The following is a 15,846-nucleotide window of genomic DNA, read 5'->3' on the forward strand; positions in this document are numbered from 1 at the left end:
AAGAATGTATAATTTTAAAATACTCTCCAGAGTGCATAGTGAACTTTATACTTCACTCCTCAGAATATTTATGTACATATAGATGTGTCTTAACTATTTCATTCACTGCAGCCTTCTAAATTTTCTGAGTTACTGAGAAGTTGTATGTTTGATTTAAATCTTCCACTACCCTTATGACACTGTACAAATTAAACCCAGAGTTCATATTTAAATTGAATATTGTTTAAAAGATATAACTGAGTGCCACACTTACCTTCATTCATACTATTTCATTAGCAAGATTTGTGCATCTAGTATCTATACAATCAGCATTATACCTGTTCATCTGGGGTATATGTGCAGCAAATATGTTTCACATGGCATTTGTCTAGGCTTAGAAAAGTTTGAAAAAGAAAACTTTCAACTTGAAAAATAATATTGAAGCCCGACTAACTTGTACCTACACAGAAAAGTAACATCTAAGATTATTATAAATAAAACAAGTGAAAAAAAAAAATCTTTTCCCCATTTATTGTATGTCCCTAATAAAATATGGTCACCATTTTCCATTGTTTCCAACTGTAATGAAGCCACCCTTTCAACCAGCATACCTCTCAACTTTAAAGCTTTCATGTGTGATATAAGCCACCAAAATGTATGATAAATGACCAAATGCAATTTGTGTGTTGCTGCCTACTGTACCATAAATGACATATCTTTTTTCATAATAGAACATTTTTTAAAAAATGTTTCCTCATTGTGTGATGTAAATGTATGACCTTAGATTGTATTATAATTACATCTAGGAACAAAGAATGTAGGCAATTCGTATAAGATTAGGGACTATATCCTAGAATGCAGTAAGTTTAAAAAAAAAAAAAAAAAAGGACTTAATGGTAATGATAGATTACCTTGGGAGCTCATGCTGGTTATGCTGTAGCTAAGATCATGAACATGGTCCTTCCATGTATAAGAAGAGAAATATTGAGTAAGAATAGAAAAGTGGTATTACTTCTGTATACAGAGTTAGTGAGACAGTTACTGGAATACTGTGTCAAGTTCTGGAGTCCATACTTCAAAAAGGATGTTGAAAAATTAGAAAGGGTTCAGAAAAAAAGCTACAAGAATGATTCATAGTCTGAAAAACGTATTTTATGAAACTCAATCTACTTTGATTAAGAGGTGACTTGATCACTGTCTACAAGTATCTACATGGGGAAGAGATTTCTGACAGTAGCTCTTTAGCTAGCAGAAAAAGACATAAAATCCAAGGCTGAAAGCTGAAGCTAGACAAATTCAAGCTAGGAATAAAGTACAACATTTTAACGGTGAGTGTAATTAACCATGGAACAACTCACATATAGACAGGGTGGATTTTCTGTCACATAAAGCCTTTAAATCAAGAATGGATATTTATCTAAAAAATATGCTATAGCTCAAGTTATGAGTTTGATGCCAGAATTACTGGGTGAGATTCTTTAGCTTGTATTGTGCAGGAGATCAGACTAGATACTTATAGTGGTCCATTCTGGTCTTAAAAATGTATCCACCTGGGAATATTAGAGTTCTGGGTTCAATTCCTAGTTCTGCTAAAAGAAACTTTATGTAATCCTTTAGTTAATTTATTAGTGAAATGGGATTGCCCTGAGTCCAAAGGTAGGACTGCACAGGGTATAGATAAGATTTAAATTCATGATCTCCTGGCTCCCAGATCTGTGTATCTTCTCATGGACTAAACAATATTTGGATGGAGATGGGAACCTAATTCAACTCAAACATTATACATTTGAGAATTCAACTTGCCAGGTGAAAGTGAGGCTGCCTATTAGCTCTTGTTTCTAATGAGACTGAATCACCGCTGCCCTCAGTGAAGACAGCTACTTCCTATTTCCTATGATTAGGACACTGAGGAGATAGTCTACGCTGCAAACCTCAACTGAGCCAGGAAACACCGACCAAGATTCCAGTGGGAACGCAAGGGTTGGGAATTCTCTAGCCTCTGCTGACTTGTTACAGCCTTAACAGGATACATTACATGAGAAAGCTGGATCCCATTGTACTGGAGTTAGAGCCAATAAAGACAGATGCACAGTTCATACCCTTTCCCAAAGCCTGCCCCTTACTCTCCCCCAAAAGTTGTGGAGTAGAACTTACTTCATTTCTCTCCTTCTTTCTGACAGGGAGTAAGGAGGCTGGGTTTCTTAACACCCAATAAATGAAGGCAGGGTCAGGGAGCTATAAGCACAGTATTCCTTAGATAACTACTATTTGAGAGCTTTTTCTGCTAAAAGTTACATGCGGTGTCTGAGAATTGTGCAGTATGGTACCTGAAAATACTGAGAACTCAGTGGTTTCACTGCTTGAAGAAAAAGGATGATATTTTTAGCCAGACTAATTAAATCAATATATCTATGTGACAACTTGCAGCTGCTGGCAATCTGCAGATGGAGGCAGATCCTCTCCTAATATTTTGTGTGTATGTATGTTTCTATTTCTAAGGATCCTTGATATCGTCTTAGGGAAAATATTTTCCCCCCAGAGATACTATTAGAATGCTGTGTGACCATGTGACATTTAACTTCCGTGTTACATCGTTAGACTAAAATGTGAGCAATATGTTTTCCATGGCATAACGTTGTCTTTGTCCCACAAGAGACTGCAGAGGATTGTTTAAGTATCTCTGCTATATTTCTACTACTGTTTTGGTCCCAGGCAAACCAATGACTTATGCAATTAAAAAGGAACTTTCATACTAATGCAGACTGCATGACTATCTTATAAAATGAGAATGTTAGTGCCGACAGCAATCTGTGTTGTCTGTTACTTTCTATAACATTTTCCATATTATGGAAGAATTTTGTATTTCAATATGAATATTTCCCTGATTAGTCCAGTTTCTGCTTGATCTTAAGGTTATGCTCATTTGATTGTCAACTGACTGATGCTAGAAATCGGTGAGTGCAGACATTAGAATTTCAGTGCAAGCGTGATACAAGGTTTTCAAACAACCAAGTAACAAATCTTGAAATCAAGGTAATTTTTAGGAAGTGAATATGGAGATTCATCAGATTCAAAAAAATCTTCAGGTGCCTCTTCACTGAAGACTTGTCTCATTTCTAATGGAGTTGGCACGACTACACTGGTCTAAATACCAGTAGTCCAGTGCATCTAAATGAGCCATTTTGTTTTGGATGCAGCTGCCCAATGTCTACACCTGCAAGTGCTTCAGCTGCACCCCTCACCCTGCTACCTCTCTCACAGTCCCCCCTTGCACTCCCTGTGGAAGCAGTTGCTTGTGGGAGATTTGACAGTCCAAGGGATTGTGGGAGAAGGGGGTTGTACTGTCCTAACTCTCTCGGAATCACAACTATTTCAGCAATGTATTCTAAATATAGAGCTGTGCTGAACAGACTGAGATTACTCTTTGTTCAGAGAGAGAGAGAGAAATTTCTGCTAATGAATCACCTAGTATCTCGAGAAACCCAGAAAAGGGCATGGAAGGTGTTCAGTCAAGCATGGGAAGAGGCAGAGACTGAGACCGACAGTGTATGGAATTCATAGTGCGACTCACTGAGAGGCTCAGCCTGTTTAATCCTAGCCTAACAAGCCCAGTAAGTTACTTGAAGGCAGTATTTGCCAGGCAAGTGCAGCTTTTGCATCAGTACCACGACAAAGTGGTGGGACAAAGATATTCCCAAAACATGGGTCCATCTTTGCATTGCTAACCCTTGCCCCCTTGCATTGTGGGAACATAAATATGATATCTGGACCCAAACCACATCCGGATTTTGACAAGTTCTTGTATAGCCAAACTGTTTTGTTCATATTTACTTCTCAGTGTCCAGCAAAGTTTCAGCAAATGTAGTTACCCCTCGATTCCACCCATTCTTAGCTTTTGGGTTTTATTTTGCTATTCTTTGATTGACATCTTCCTATCACATCACAGGTACAGTTTTAATTAACCACCATCTGATTATACAAAGCCTGTAGCACCAAACACTGTTTCCATTTCAGTCAAATCAAGGGTGATCCAAAGATTTTGCTTCTTCACTGTCTGACAATATGAAATCCCATTTTGCTTTACTTGGTCTTCTTTGCAAGTATTAGGTTCTCTGAACAGTATTTTCACAATGATTCCCAAGTGTGTTTCAAGGCAGAGGTTTCTGAATCATTTCTTATGTATCTAGGTGATATTAAGACTACGAGCAATTGTTCAGAAAATGCTAGAATTTAGTCTGGTTCCTAGACAGTAGATGTCAACAACTCTACAGGCCCAAACTTTATAAAGATCTTTCACAGAAATGTCCTCACCCCAAAATCAAATTAAAAAAATAATAAAAGTCACGCTTTGAGATTTATTAAAACAAAATACTTTACCCATGTAGAGCCCCTCTCAGAAGCAGAATGTTCAGTCTTTGAATGGACTATTTCAGTTCCAGGCACATGTGACTCACTTCCTGAATTCACCAGAAAGTAAGTGTGTCCAAGAAAACAGTCATTATTCTGAGGATGAAGAGTGCTGTTGGCAAACGGATTGGGGTGGCAGCACCACTCCTCAACCAAAGCACTCCAGTTTTCACTTGGTAGGGGAAGAACTCTGAGAAACGTCCTAATAGAGGAAAGAAAACAAGATATTTAGATTCATAGATACTAAGGTCAGAAGGGACCATTCTGATCATCTAGTCCGACCTCCTGCACAGCGCAGGCCACAGAATCTCATCCACCCACTCCTATGAAAAACCTCACCTATGTCTGAGCTATTGAAGTCCTTATATCATGGTTTAAAGACTTCAAGGAGCAGAGAAGCCTCCCTCAAGTCAACCATGCCCCATGCTACAGAGGAAGGCAAAAAACCTCCAGGGCCTCTCCAATCTGCCCTGGAGGAATATTCCTTCCCGACCCCAAATATGGCAATCAGCTAAACCCTGAGCATATGGGCAAGATTCAATCTATTACAAGCATTTCTAAGGCACTTGTCATCAGTGGGTCTGAACACACTTAAAAAAAAACCAAGCAAACATGAGATTCCCGCTAAAAGAAAGAGCTGGCCTCCCCTCCTCCAGTAAAAGGCACATACTTATAGATGTTGAAGCCCATTGGATGAATTCTGAGAAGCCAATGGCAGTGACTCATGACAAGATTATTTGGGAAATGGCTGCATAAACAGGAGAATCTTACATCATGCCCAACAAACGGGTGGAAAGACTCAGGTTCAGCCTGATCTCAGCGATTATACTACCAAAATTGGCATTGACAACTAGTGAAGTAAACCATGAGATAATAAATAAATACATCAAGTCATAGTCATGAAAAACATAATGTGCATTTTAAAAAACTCTCTTTAAAAAGTTCTCGTCTCTGTCTTTTACATCAGACGTCCATGCAACATCAATACAGGTCTCTCTGCAATATACACTCAGCAAGGTCAGTTATGTATTCTGAAGGCATTCCATGCTCACAGGGAGGCAATCAGACTTTCAAGTAAAACAAAACAAAAAATAAAAAATGCTATAGTGCTTTTACTTGCACTGGATAATGCAACCTGAAGTTAGACGCAAATTAAATTTGCAGATGTCACACAAGTCTCAGAACACCTTACTATATTTCATGATGCCTCAAAGCCAAAATACACACACACACACACACACGTACGTATTCAGGAACAATTCCATTTGTCTGAAACACCTACACATTATTTTCTTGCATAGTTTCTGCTTTGAACATCTGGCCTATGAAATGTAACACTTAAATTTCTCTCTCTTTTTTTTTTAAAATAGTAATTCTTCTCTTATTCCTCCTCAGTGCATGCTTTTATGCCTACTTTAATAAAAAGTCAAATATTTGAAATACACTAGTTACTCCTTAAACCAATATAATCCAAACATACATACAGAAAAATGTTTCATAACATCTTCTTGTTTTTAAATGGTCATATTATCCACAACCTCCTAAGCCTGACCACAATTACCCAGATGTGTTCCTCTAGTCCCACAGATGTGGTGTTCTTCTTAAGTGCACAGAGCTATCAGTGGATTCCTTCACTCATTTACAGTGAAGCAAATTCTACACTTTTGCCCAAATGCTGGACAATGGCTAGATGAACAGTCACTTCCAGACTTCCCGTGTCATTCTCTAGGCCAGGGATGGGCAAACTATGGCCCGCGGGTCGGATCCAGCCCATGGGATTGCTCCCCGCACTGCTGCAAGCCCCGTGCCACTCTCAGAAGCGGACGGCACCATGTCGGGGGGCTGGCGGCAGAAGGCCCTGTGCATTGCCCTTGCCTCCAGGCACCGCTCCCCACAATTCCCATTGGCCGGGAACACTTCCCGGAGCGGCGCAGGGCCAGGGCGGGCAGGCAGGGAGCCCCGGTGTCCTAGCCCCGGTGCACACTGCTGCCACCCCAGAGCCGCTTTAGGTAAGCAGCACTGGGCCGGAGCCCAAACCCCTCCTGCACCCTGCCCCCCAACTCCCTGCCCTAAGTCCCCTGCCTGCACCTCGCACCTCTCCTGCAGCCCAACTCCCTGCCCTGAGCCCCGTTGCACCCCGCACCCCTTCTGCACCCTTGCCCTGAGCCCCCTCCCGCACTCTGCACCCCTCCTGCACTCTGCACCCCTCCTCTGCCCCAATCCCTTGCCATGAGCCCGTTCCTGCACGCCGCACCCCCTTCCACACACCGCACTCCCTCCCACACCCCAACCCCCTGCCCGGCCCTGCATACAATTTCCCCACCCAGATGTGGCCCTTGGCCCAAAAAGTTTACCCACCCCTGCTCTAGGCTGTTTGTTACAAGATTTTGAGGCCATTCTTTGAGCTTCCTTGTGTGTTTTCCCTCATGCCTATCTTTCTCATTCTGCTGCCTTCTATGTACAGTTTCTTGTCTCCTTACTTAAAGCCTCCACTTGCAATTTAGCCTGTTTTATCACTTTAGAAAAAACCCATATAAATTTTCAGTTAGCTCACAATCTCTGAGCAGATGTTCACATATTTTCCCATTGCTGCAGTCTACCACCTCCATGTCTCTCATCAGGAGGTCTCTTAAGAGGCCAATACTTTTTTGGGTACCTTCTTGTGCCTTCTGTATTCTTGTGCAGAAGTGAAATATTTCACAGGTTTCCTTCTTTCTAGATAACAATAAATTTCAGATTGTGTTAGCACCTTATCAAAATCAATATTGTCTGCAGATGAGAGCTGAAATATATTAAAAATCTATTTAAAGGTCAGCTTGTGACACCATGACTCCCCATTATTCACCACGGTCATGTAATTAGGACATCTTATACAAATTATGCCTTTTGAGGTGTCATTCTGAAAGTCTTGATCTGCCAGACAGTAATACTTCATTGGATTGTATGCGCTATTGTCGTTGTGAAGTAATGAAGTTTGGCTACATGTGTGTTGCTGAAACTGAGGTTGAAAACACCCACAAGCAGTCTCCCAGATACAAGAGTAAAATGGCCAAAAATGTTAATGGGTTATTGAGGAAATGCACACAAGTCAAGGATTACCCCAGAAACCGTGTACAATAAAAAACCTCTCAGAGATAGCACTACACAATGGGAACAGTTTGACCCAGGTCACAGCAAAAGAGCTTTCCAGCAAGTGGGGAGAAAATATAAAGGGGTAAATTTTGAGGGGACCTCACTCTCCCTGCAACAACACACCTAGAAACAAAGACTAAACTGTGGGACATGATGGTCCCAAGCTAAAGGATTTTTAGCCTATGTATGAAAAACAGGGAAAGCTAAGGCAACTTGTGCCTTAAGAATCTTCCAGCCTGTTTATCATTCAAGGTGAGAATTTGCTAATTTATATTCTACCTATCTAGTGTGTGAAGCTCAGTTTACGGTTGTTGTTTATTTACTAAAGTAATCTGCTTTGTTCTGTTTGCTATCCCTTATTGTCACTTAAAATTTTCCTTTTGTAGTTAACAAACATTTCTTGTTTATACCAAAACCCAGTTTGTGCAACTCATAACTCGGGGGGGGGGGGGAGGGAGAGGGGGAGGAACTGTGCACATCTCCCTCCACATTGAGGGAGGGAGTGATTTTTATGAGCTTGAACTGTGCAGATCCCTCTATACAGTGCAAGACAGTATTATTTGGGGTTTATACTCCAAAGGAGGTGAGCATGTGAGTGCTGGGCAATCCCCTAGCTGAGTCCTCCCACAGAGAGCTGATCGCAGGTTCTATGTGATTCTACAGCTGGGTGTGTCCCTACTTGTGTGTGTGCTGGAAAGGGGCTTGAGAACCTCAGAGCAACACAGATTAAGGGAAACACAGGCTGCTGGGAAGGTGGGCTCGGTGGGACCCCAGCACATCTGGTGGCACCCTGAAAGAGGGGTCCAACCCATCACACAGCTATCCTTTCAAACTTTGTAGTGTGGTTATGACAAGGCTTGGCAAGCCAGTCAATTGACCACCTATTATTTGACCACAGTCAAATACTGTCAAATGTTCCAGCATGAATGTCTTGATACAGAAGGCAGCCTACTTTTTTGATTGCATCATAGTTTCATTCTCTCATTTTTTAGAACGTCATTGTATTACGTTTGGCATTTTTCTGAATTAAAGTAACTTTTTTTTTTAAATTAGGCATAAGTAACTTTCTAAGACTAAGCCTACTGGAGACCATCAAATCTTACTGTTTTATTTCTATTCTAATAAATTAGTGCTTTAAAATATTTGATCACTTCTGACATTATCTTATAATATTCAACCAATATTTGTCCCATCAACTGACCAGTTTTTTGGGGGCTTGCCACATGCCCTATCCTATCTTCCTTACTGCTCTCAAATCCGTCCACTCCTATGACTACATGGTGTTCTTTGCTTTACAGCAACAAGAGTTGTATTTAACAATTATATTTGTTTTCTTCAAGCATTACATACCAGAAACCAACAAAGCCTGCTGTAAACAGGCCCCTGTCAATGTCTGATCTGCACCTGCAGTCCAGAGCCCCCACCTTGCCTTCCCAGACAGAGACCTTTAGTCTCCACCAAGTACACAACACAGCCTTACATAACAATAGCAGCTGCAGCGTTGCCACCACTTGCCTCATACAGGGGGCTGCAGAGCCCTCCTAAACAGGCCATCTACCCTCTTGGCTTAGCCATCCTATGCAGAAATACAGCTTTTCTATTACATTTTGGGCCTTGTACATCTATCAATGGGAAGCCAGGATCTGGGCCCTTATCTGTCTCTAGAACTGGATAAATGACATCAAATTAATGCAGCCCTAGTTCAGTTTTAGAAGAGTTTGAATTGTTCTGAGCAATGATTCACTGAAGACCATCTAATACAACAACCCCCATGGGCTTACTGGGGTCCAGTCCCTCAATGGGACCCCACGCTATTGTAAGGCTCTACTCATCCTATATTGGAAGACTTTCAGATTTTCTTCTCTCTTTTAATTTATATAATACCCCAAAACTGCAGTCCAACATTAACATTATTCTTTAGAAAGTATACATTAAAATCCCTTCCATTGAAAATCTATTTGCATTATAAAATTGAAAAATAAAATTGGATGACTTTATGTAGACTACCCCGCCCCAAAAACCCTCACTGAATTTAGAATAATATACCTTTCTTTAACATAAATTAAGTAGTCAGATGTTTGCTCTACACATAAAACGTGGAATTCAGTCATAACAGTAAATGTAATGCAATATTAAAAAAAACTCCTCTATTCTGCATTAGATTTTTCAATGCACATATAAAACACTTTTGTAGCCAAAATAATTTTTTGGCCTAATGGAAAGGGTAATCTCCTTAAAAGATAATTAATGAAAATTAATTTAAATTACATTCTGCTCTGCTCTCTGAAAGCTACTGAATAACAGAAGCAAAGCCCTGAAAGGCATACTTTGTGTCTATAACCTCCTCTTCTACAGTATAATCAGGAGGAAAGAAAGAAGCATCCTGAAATCTCTGCAGCTTTCAAGCCGTGGAAAAATCGGACAATCTTTCCTCCATTGGGTCCTGTGGAAGGGGCAGAGGGCATGATTCTGTATCTCTGGAGAGCCATGAAACTTGTGGAAAGAATCAGGCTCTAACTCAGTGGATCTCTGATCATCTGCAAGGAAGACCTGCCCTCCACACAGCTCTGCAAGCTTCTTTCCCCCCTCAATCTATGTTATCAGAAGCTGTCAGACATCTGCACACTACCCCTCTCTCTGGTGAGGCCAAAGCCAGAGAGAACTAACGTTGTTTCTAACAGCATTAACTATAATACTGACTTCAGCGTGGAAATAAGGCAGTGTGGGAAAGGAGAACACCAAATACAGTGGCAGCTACCCTGCTCCATCCTGCCATATCTTCCAGATCTGTGTAACCCAACCAAGCACCAGAGGCTTCCTGAAAGGAGAAAAGCATGGCGGAGAGCCACTGCCATGCCCCATACACTTCACCCTTTTATTCCAATTTGATCTCCTGTGTGCTTGTGCGTGGAGAAGAGTGCAGTATCCATTCACATGCATATAGTAAATGAATTAAAATTTGAAACAATGTTTATTTGGGGATGGAAATGCCTGATAGCTTTCAACTGAAAATACCACAAATACTACGGACAAGAACTTAAGAAGTTCTGGTCATTTTTAAATATATACAAATAAAACACAAATTAGCTGCTAAAATACTTCATATGGAAAAGCCATGAAATCATCATTTGGTTACACTAGAGTAAGTCATAAATCAGTACAGTTAATGGCAATATAATAGAAACAGATTACATCTGAATTGCCAATTTGAATGTTAGGAGTGACACAGATCCTAAGAGATAGCAAGTACATCTGTTAGAATGTGCACACGTTCAGCTAAAGCTGTCAAATTGTTCATCACAACAGCTAGACAACCCAGCAACTCTGCACTAAAATTCACATGCAATATGCAGACTTTGTAAGAAAGAGATAAGGCAGACACACAAAGTTCAGATACATCTTACACACTTCAGAAGGTTCAGGGCTGCTCAAATCTGGGAAGCCAATTTGGCCCATTTAGCAGTAGGAGTCCAATAAAAAGTTCAGCTCGAGATATTAACTTTCCCAAATTTGGAGGAGTTCGGATCTAGAGTTTTAAAATCTTGCAGATAGGGGGAATGGGAGAGGGTGTCCTAACAAAACAGATGTTACTGGTTGCAGACCCCATCCTCCACATGCCAAGCTTCTTCAACTCCTGTAGTAGAGAGTGCTCAGCATGTGGGGTTCCACAGAATCACACTGACCACTTCAGAAAAAAATCTCTTCAGAAAAATTATATTATACTTCTTTATTATGATGACTCTATAACCTTCAGGGCAAGGGCTAATTTTACCCTTTCTCTGGGAGATAAAAGGAAGCTTTCCACCAATACCTACTCTGGTTGGTCACACTGTAAGTACAAATTGTTGACAAGGGAGAATTTATAGGACAGAATGAGCAGAATCAAATAGGATTCCTGAAATGCAGAATGTTACAAAAAGCATATATACGTTTACATTAAAAAAGTGATCCTAAAGCTATAATTAATTAATAACCATTAACATCTTAAACAAACAAACAAACGATCTCTTTGACTTAAACTTTCCCCTATTTGCAATATAAAATACTGAAGTGCTTTGTTAGCGTAGGAGAACCAGAAAAGGAAACTGACTAATAAATATACTTACCTCTTATCTATGGATGAAAAGCCCTATACCTCAAAACACAGAAGAGAGTAAGACTCATCATCCTCATTCGACAGATGGGAAGTCTGAGGCACAGACAGACAAAATGGCTTGCCTGGTACAGTGCAGAGCCAGGAAAGGAACCCAGATCTTCTAAATTCCAGTCTAGTGCCCTAACCACTGAAACACATTGTCTCCCCTAGTCTCTTATTATTTTCCACTTTGAGTGACATACCAAAAGTACACAAATAGCATAAATGATGAAAGATTTGTTTCAGATAATTTCACTTCTAAATCTCTGGTGTACACGACTAACAGGTGAGGAGGCTTTTAAAAATATGACTTTTAATTTGTCCATCTTAGTGCACAAGTAACATTAATAGCAACCACTGCTAACAGAATGTTAGGAAACATTAGGAAAGAGATAGATAATAAGACAGAAAATATCATATTGCCTCTATATAAATCATGATATGCTCACATATTGTATACTATGCAGACGTGGTTGCCTTGTCTAAAAAAAGATATATTCTAATTGGAAAAGGTACAGAAAAGGTACATCAAATGAAATTAATAGGCAGCAGGTTTAAAACAAACAAATGGAAATATTTCTTCACACAGTCAATTTGTGGAATTCCTCGGCAGAGGATGTTGTAAAGGCCAAGACTATAACAGGGTTAAAAAAAAAAAAAAACTAGATAAATTCGTGGAGACTAGGTCCATCAATGCCTTTTAGCCAGGATGAGCAGGAATAGTATCCCTAGCCTGTGTTTGCCAGAAGCTGGGAATCAGTGACAGGAGATTGGTCACTTGATGATCACCTGTTCTGTTCATCCCCTCTGAAGCACATGGCACCGGCCACCATCAGAAAACAGGATACTAGGCTCAATGGACCTTTGGTCTGACCCAGTATGGCCATTATGTTCTTATGTTATACAGCTTTTATTAAGATACAACATATAAAACTGTATTGCTTACCGTTCTTTTATTATGATTTCACCACAAGATTGACAGTAAAAGATGCAACTCTTCTGCGCCTTCAGACTTTCACTCAAAGTTGAAATTAATTCTACAGATATTAAAGAGGACATAATAAACGTCAAGTTCCTGTTGAATCTACATAAATTTGCACATAAAAAACTGTGCATCTACTCATTAGCTCCAGAAAGCTAAGATTCTAACTACTACAAGCAAGAAGAAAAATATTGACATTCCACACACCAAATTCTTTGTACACTTCTGCTTACAAGAAGAGAACAGGCAAGCAGAGCTGAAGGAAGGCCCATATGCACAGCATCTAGCATTTACTGTGATGTATACATGCTGTATTTGAATGGTCATTTTTAACAGTTTTGCAAGCTTCATGTTGGAGGGGCTGAAGTCGTGTCAGGGTCAAGAGGATCCTTTTAAAGTTACATTTAGATCAAATTAAGTCTTAACCTGGTTAATGTAAGCTCTACTGATTTCTGGTTTTGCTGTGTGTGGTGCCTCCCTTAATTTACCACACTAGATAGTTGTGGGGGGGGAGGGGAAGGGGAGCGGGAGAGAAAGAGCAATATTCTAAACTGTCAGCCAGATACAGGTATATAACATAGCAACAAAATATGCTCGCTCTCTCTCTCTCTCAAAGAAAAATGACAGTTTCCAATATAGCAATACCCTCTGCTGGCCAGCAAAGAGAAAAACACTACAACTAAAGCCAGTTCAGACAGCATATTTTCCCAGTTATAACAGAAAACTAAAAATAATCAATAAATATGACTGAATCAAGACAAAGCTGTGTGTATCATTGCGGACAAATGAATTTGAACTTATCTGATGTGATGCAGAAGTAGCCAGCATATACTACATTTTCAAAACTGGAGGCGTAAGTTGCCATAGTGAAAAATTAGGGCTGTCAATCGCAGTTAACTCACGCGATTAACTCAAAAATATTAATTGCAATTTAAAAATTAATCGCGATTAATTGCACTGTTAAACAATAGAATACTAATTGAAATTTATTAAATATTTGGGATGTTTTCTACATTTTCAAATATATTGATTTCAATTACAACACAGAATATAAAGTGTACAGTGCTCACTTCATATTTATTTATTACAAATATTTTGCACTGTAAAAAAAGAAATAGTATTTTTCATTTAAATTAATACAAGTACTGTAGTGCAATCTCTTTATCATGAAAGTTGAACTTACAAAATGTAGAATTATGTACAAAAAAAATAAGCAAAAAGAAAAGGAATATTTGTGGCATCTTAGAGACTAACAAATTTATTTGAGCATAAGCTTTCGTGAGCTATGAAGTGAGCCGTAGCTCATGAAAGCTTATGCTCAAATAAATTTGTTAGTCTCTAAGGTGCCACAAGTCCTCCTTTTCTTTTTGTGAATACAGACTAACATGGCTGCTACTCTAAAAAAAAAATAAGTGCATTCAAAAATAAAACAAATGTAAAACTTTAGAGCCTACAAGTCCACTCATTCCTACTTCAGCCAATCACTCAGACAGACAAGTTTGGTTACAATTTGCAGGAGATAATGCTGACCACTTCTTGTTTACAATGTCACCTGAAAGTGAGAACACAGTTAGCATGGCACTTTTGTAGCTGGCATTGCAAGGTATTTACGTGTCAGATATGCTAAACATTCGTAAGCCCCCCGATTCTTGGGCAACATTCCAGAGGACATGCTTCCATGCTGATGATGCTCGTTAAAAAAGTAATGTGTCAATTAAATTTGTGACTGAACTCCTTTGGGGGAGAATTTTATGTCCCCTGCTCTGTTTTACCCTCATTCTCCCATATATTAGCAGTCTCGGACGATGACCCCAGCACATGTTATTCGTTTTAAGAAAACTTTCACTTCAGATTTGACAAAACACAAAGAAGGTACCAATGTGAGATTTCTAAAAATAGCTACAGCACTGGACCCAAGGTTTAAGAATCTGAAGTGCCTTCCAAAATCTGAGAGGGATGAGGTGTGGAGCATGATTTCAGAAGTCTTAAAAGAGCAATACTCCAATGCGGAAACTACAGAACCCAAACCACCAAAAAAGAAAATCAACTTCTGCTGGTAGCATCTGACTCAGATAATGAAAATGAACATGCATTGGTCCTCTCTGTTTTGATCCTTATCAGAATGAACCCATGTCCTCTGGAATGGTGATTGAAGCATGAAGGGACATATGAATCTTTAGCGCATCTTACACGTAAATATCTTGCAGCACCAGCTACAACAGTGCCATGTGAACACCTGTTCTCTCTTTCAGGTGACAATGTAAACAAGAAGTGGGCAGCATTATCTCCTGCAAATTGTAACCAAACTTGCTTGTTGGAGCAATTGGCTGAAGTAGGACTGAGTGGACTTGCCAGCTCTAAAATTTTACATCGTTTTATTTTTGAAGGCAGTTTTTTTGTACATAATTCTACATTTGTAAGTTCAGCTTTCATGATAAAGAGATTGCATTATAGTACTTGTATTAGGCGAACTGAAAAATACTATTACTTTTGTTTTTACAGTGCAAATACTTGTAATCAAAAATAAATAAAAGTGAGCACTGTACACTTTGTATTCTGTGTTGTAATTGAAATCAACATATTTGAAAGTGTAAAAAACATCGAAAAATATTTAAATTTATAGTATTCTATTATTGTTTAATCGCTTGACAGCCCTCGTTATTTTCTCACCTTGTTTTTCTCTCATATGTTTGAAATAACTTGTAAAGTCTCAGATTATCTGTAACCAAAAATTATATTTTCTAAACAATGGCCTTGATTTTCTTCTTCTCAAGGAATTTAGTATACAGTGTCTAATCAAAGGAAAACAAAATAATTGGTCACCCTTACTTGTATTTGAATCTGCTTGAACTTGCAGCCTCACATGTAAACCATCTCCAGCTATATATTGTAGTCCTCGACAGGAAGAAGGAACGATCCTGACCTCTGCAGGAAAGTTGATCATCTTGCAGGCTTGACAACTTTTTATCTCTAATGATCCTGGAGCCACTGTAATATCCACTGGCAAATTTCCTGCTTTTGGCTCACTAGAGATATAAAAATTTATGTGTATTTTAAAGCAATTAGAAAGGAAGCTTTACAATGAGGGTTTAGTAGTCATATATAATGTTGACTTGTTTAAGCAAACATATTTTCTCAAAGTTGAAATGCTTCTGACTTTTATTTATTTAAATGTTGTGTCTATGGATGATGCAATGTTTTGTTGAGTCCA

General features: G+C 39.2%; 1 protein-coding gene across 8 annotated transcripts in view; it reads right to left on the minus strand.

Annotated features, from left to right (window-relative positions):
• UBE3D (ubiquitin protein ligase E3D) overlaps nt 1-15,846 on the minus strand; it is a 113,153-nt gene that overhangs the window by 94,820 nt on the left and 2,487 nt on the right. For all 8 annotated transcript variants that reach the window (XM_038397236.2, XM_043510564.1, XM_043510563.1 and 5 more), the window contains exons 2-4: nt 15,465-15,661; nt 12,600-12,690; nt 4,357-4,588 (exon numbers count right to left, since the gene is read on the minus strand). In XM_038397236.2, the coding sequence (XP_038253164.1) occupies nt 4,357-4,588; nt 12,600-12,690; nt 15,465-15,661 (520 nt within the window). The remainder of the gene's footprint in view (nt 1-4,356; nt 4,589-12,599; nt 12,691-15,464; nt 15,662-15,846) is intronic.

Source organism: Dermochelys coriacea, chromosome 3 (assembly GCF_009764565.3).
Source record: "Dermochelys coriacea isolate rDerCor1 chromosome 3, rDerCor1.pri.v4, whole genome shotgun sequence".
Classification (NCBI taxonomy): Eukaryota; Metazoa; Chordata; order Testudines; family Dermochelyidae; genus Dermochelys; species Dermochelys coriacea.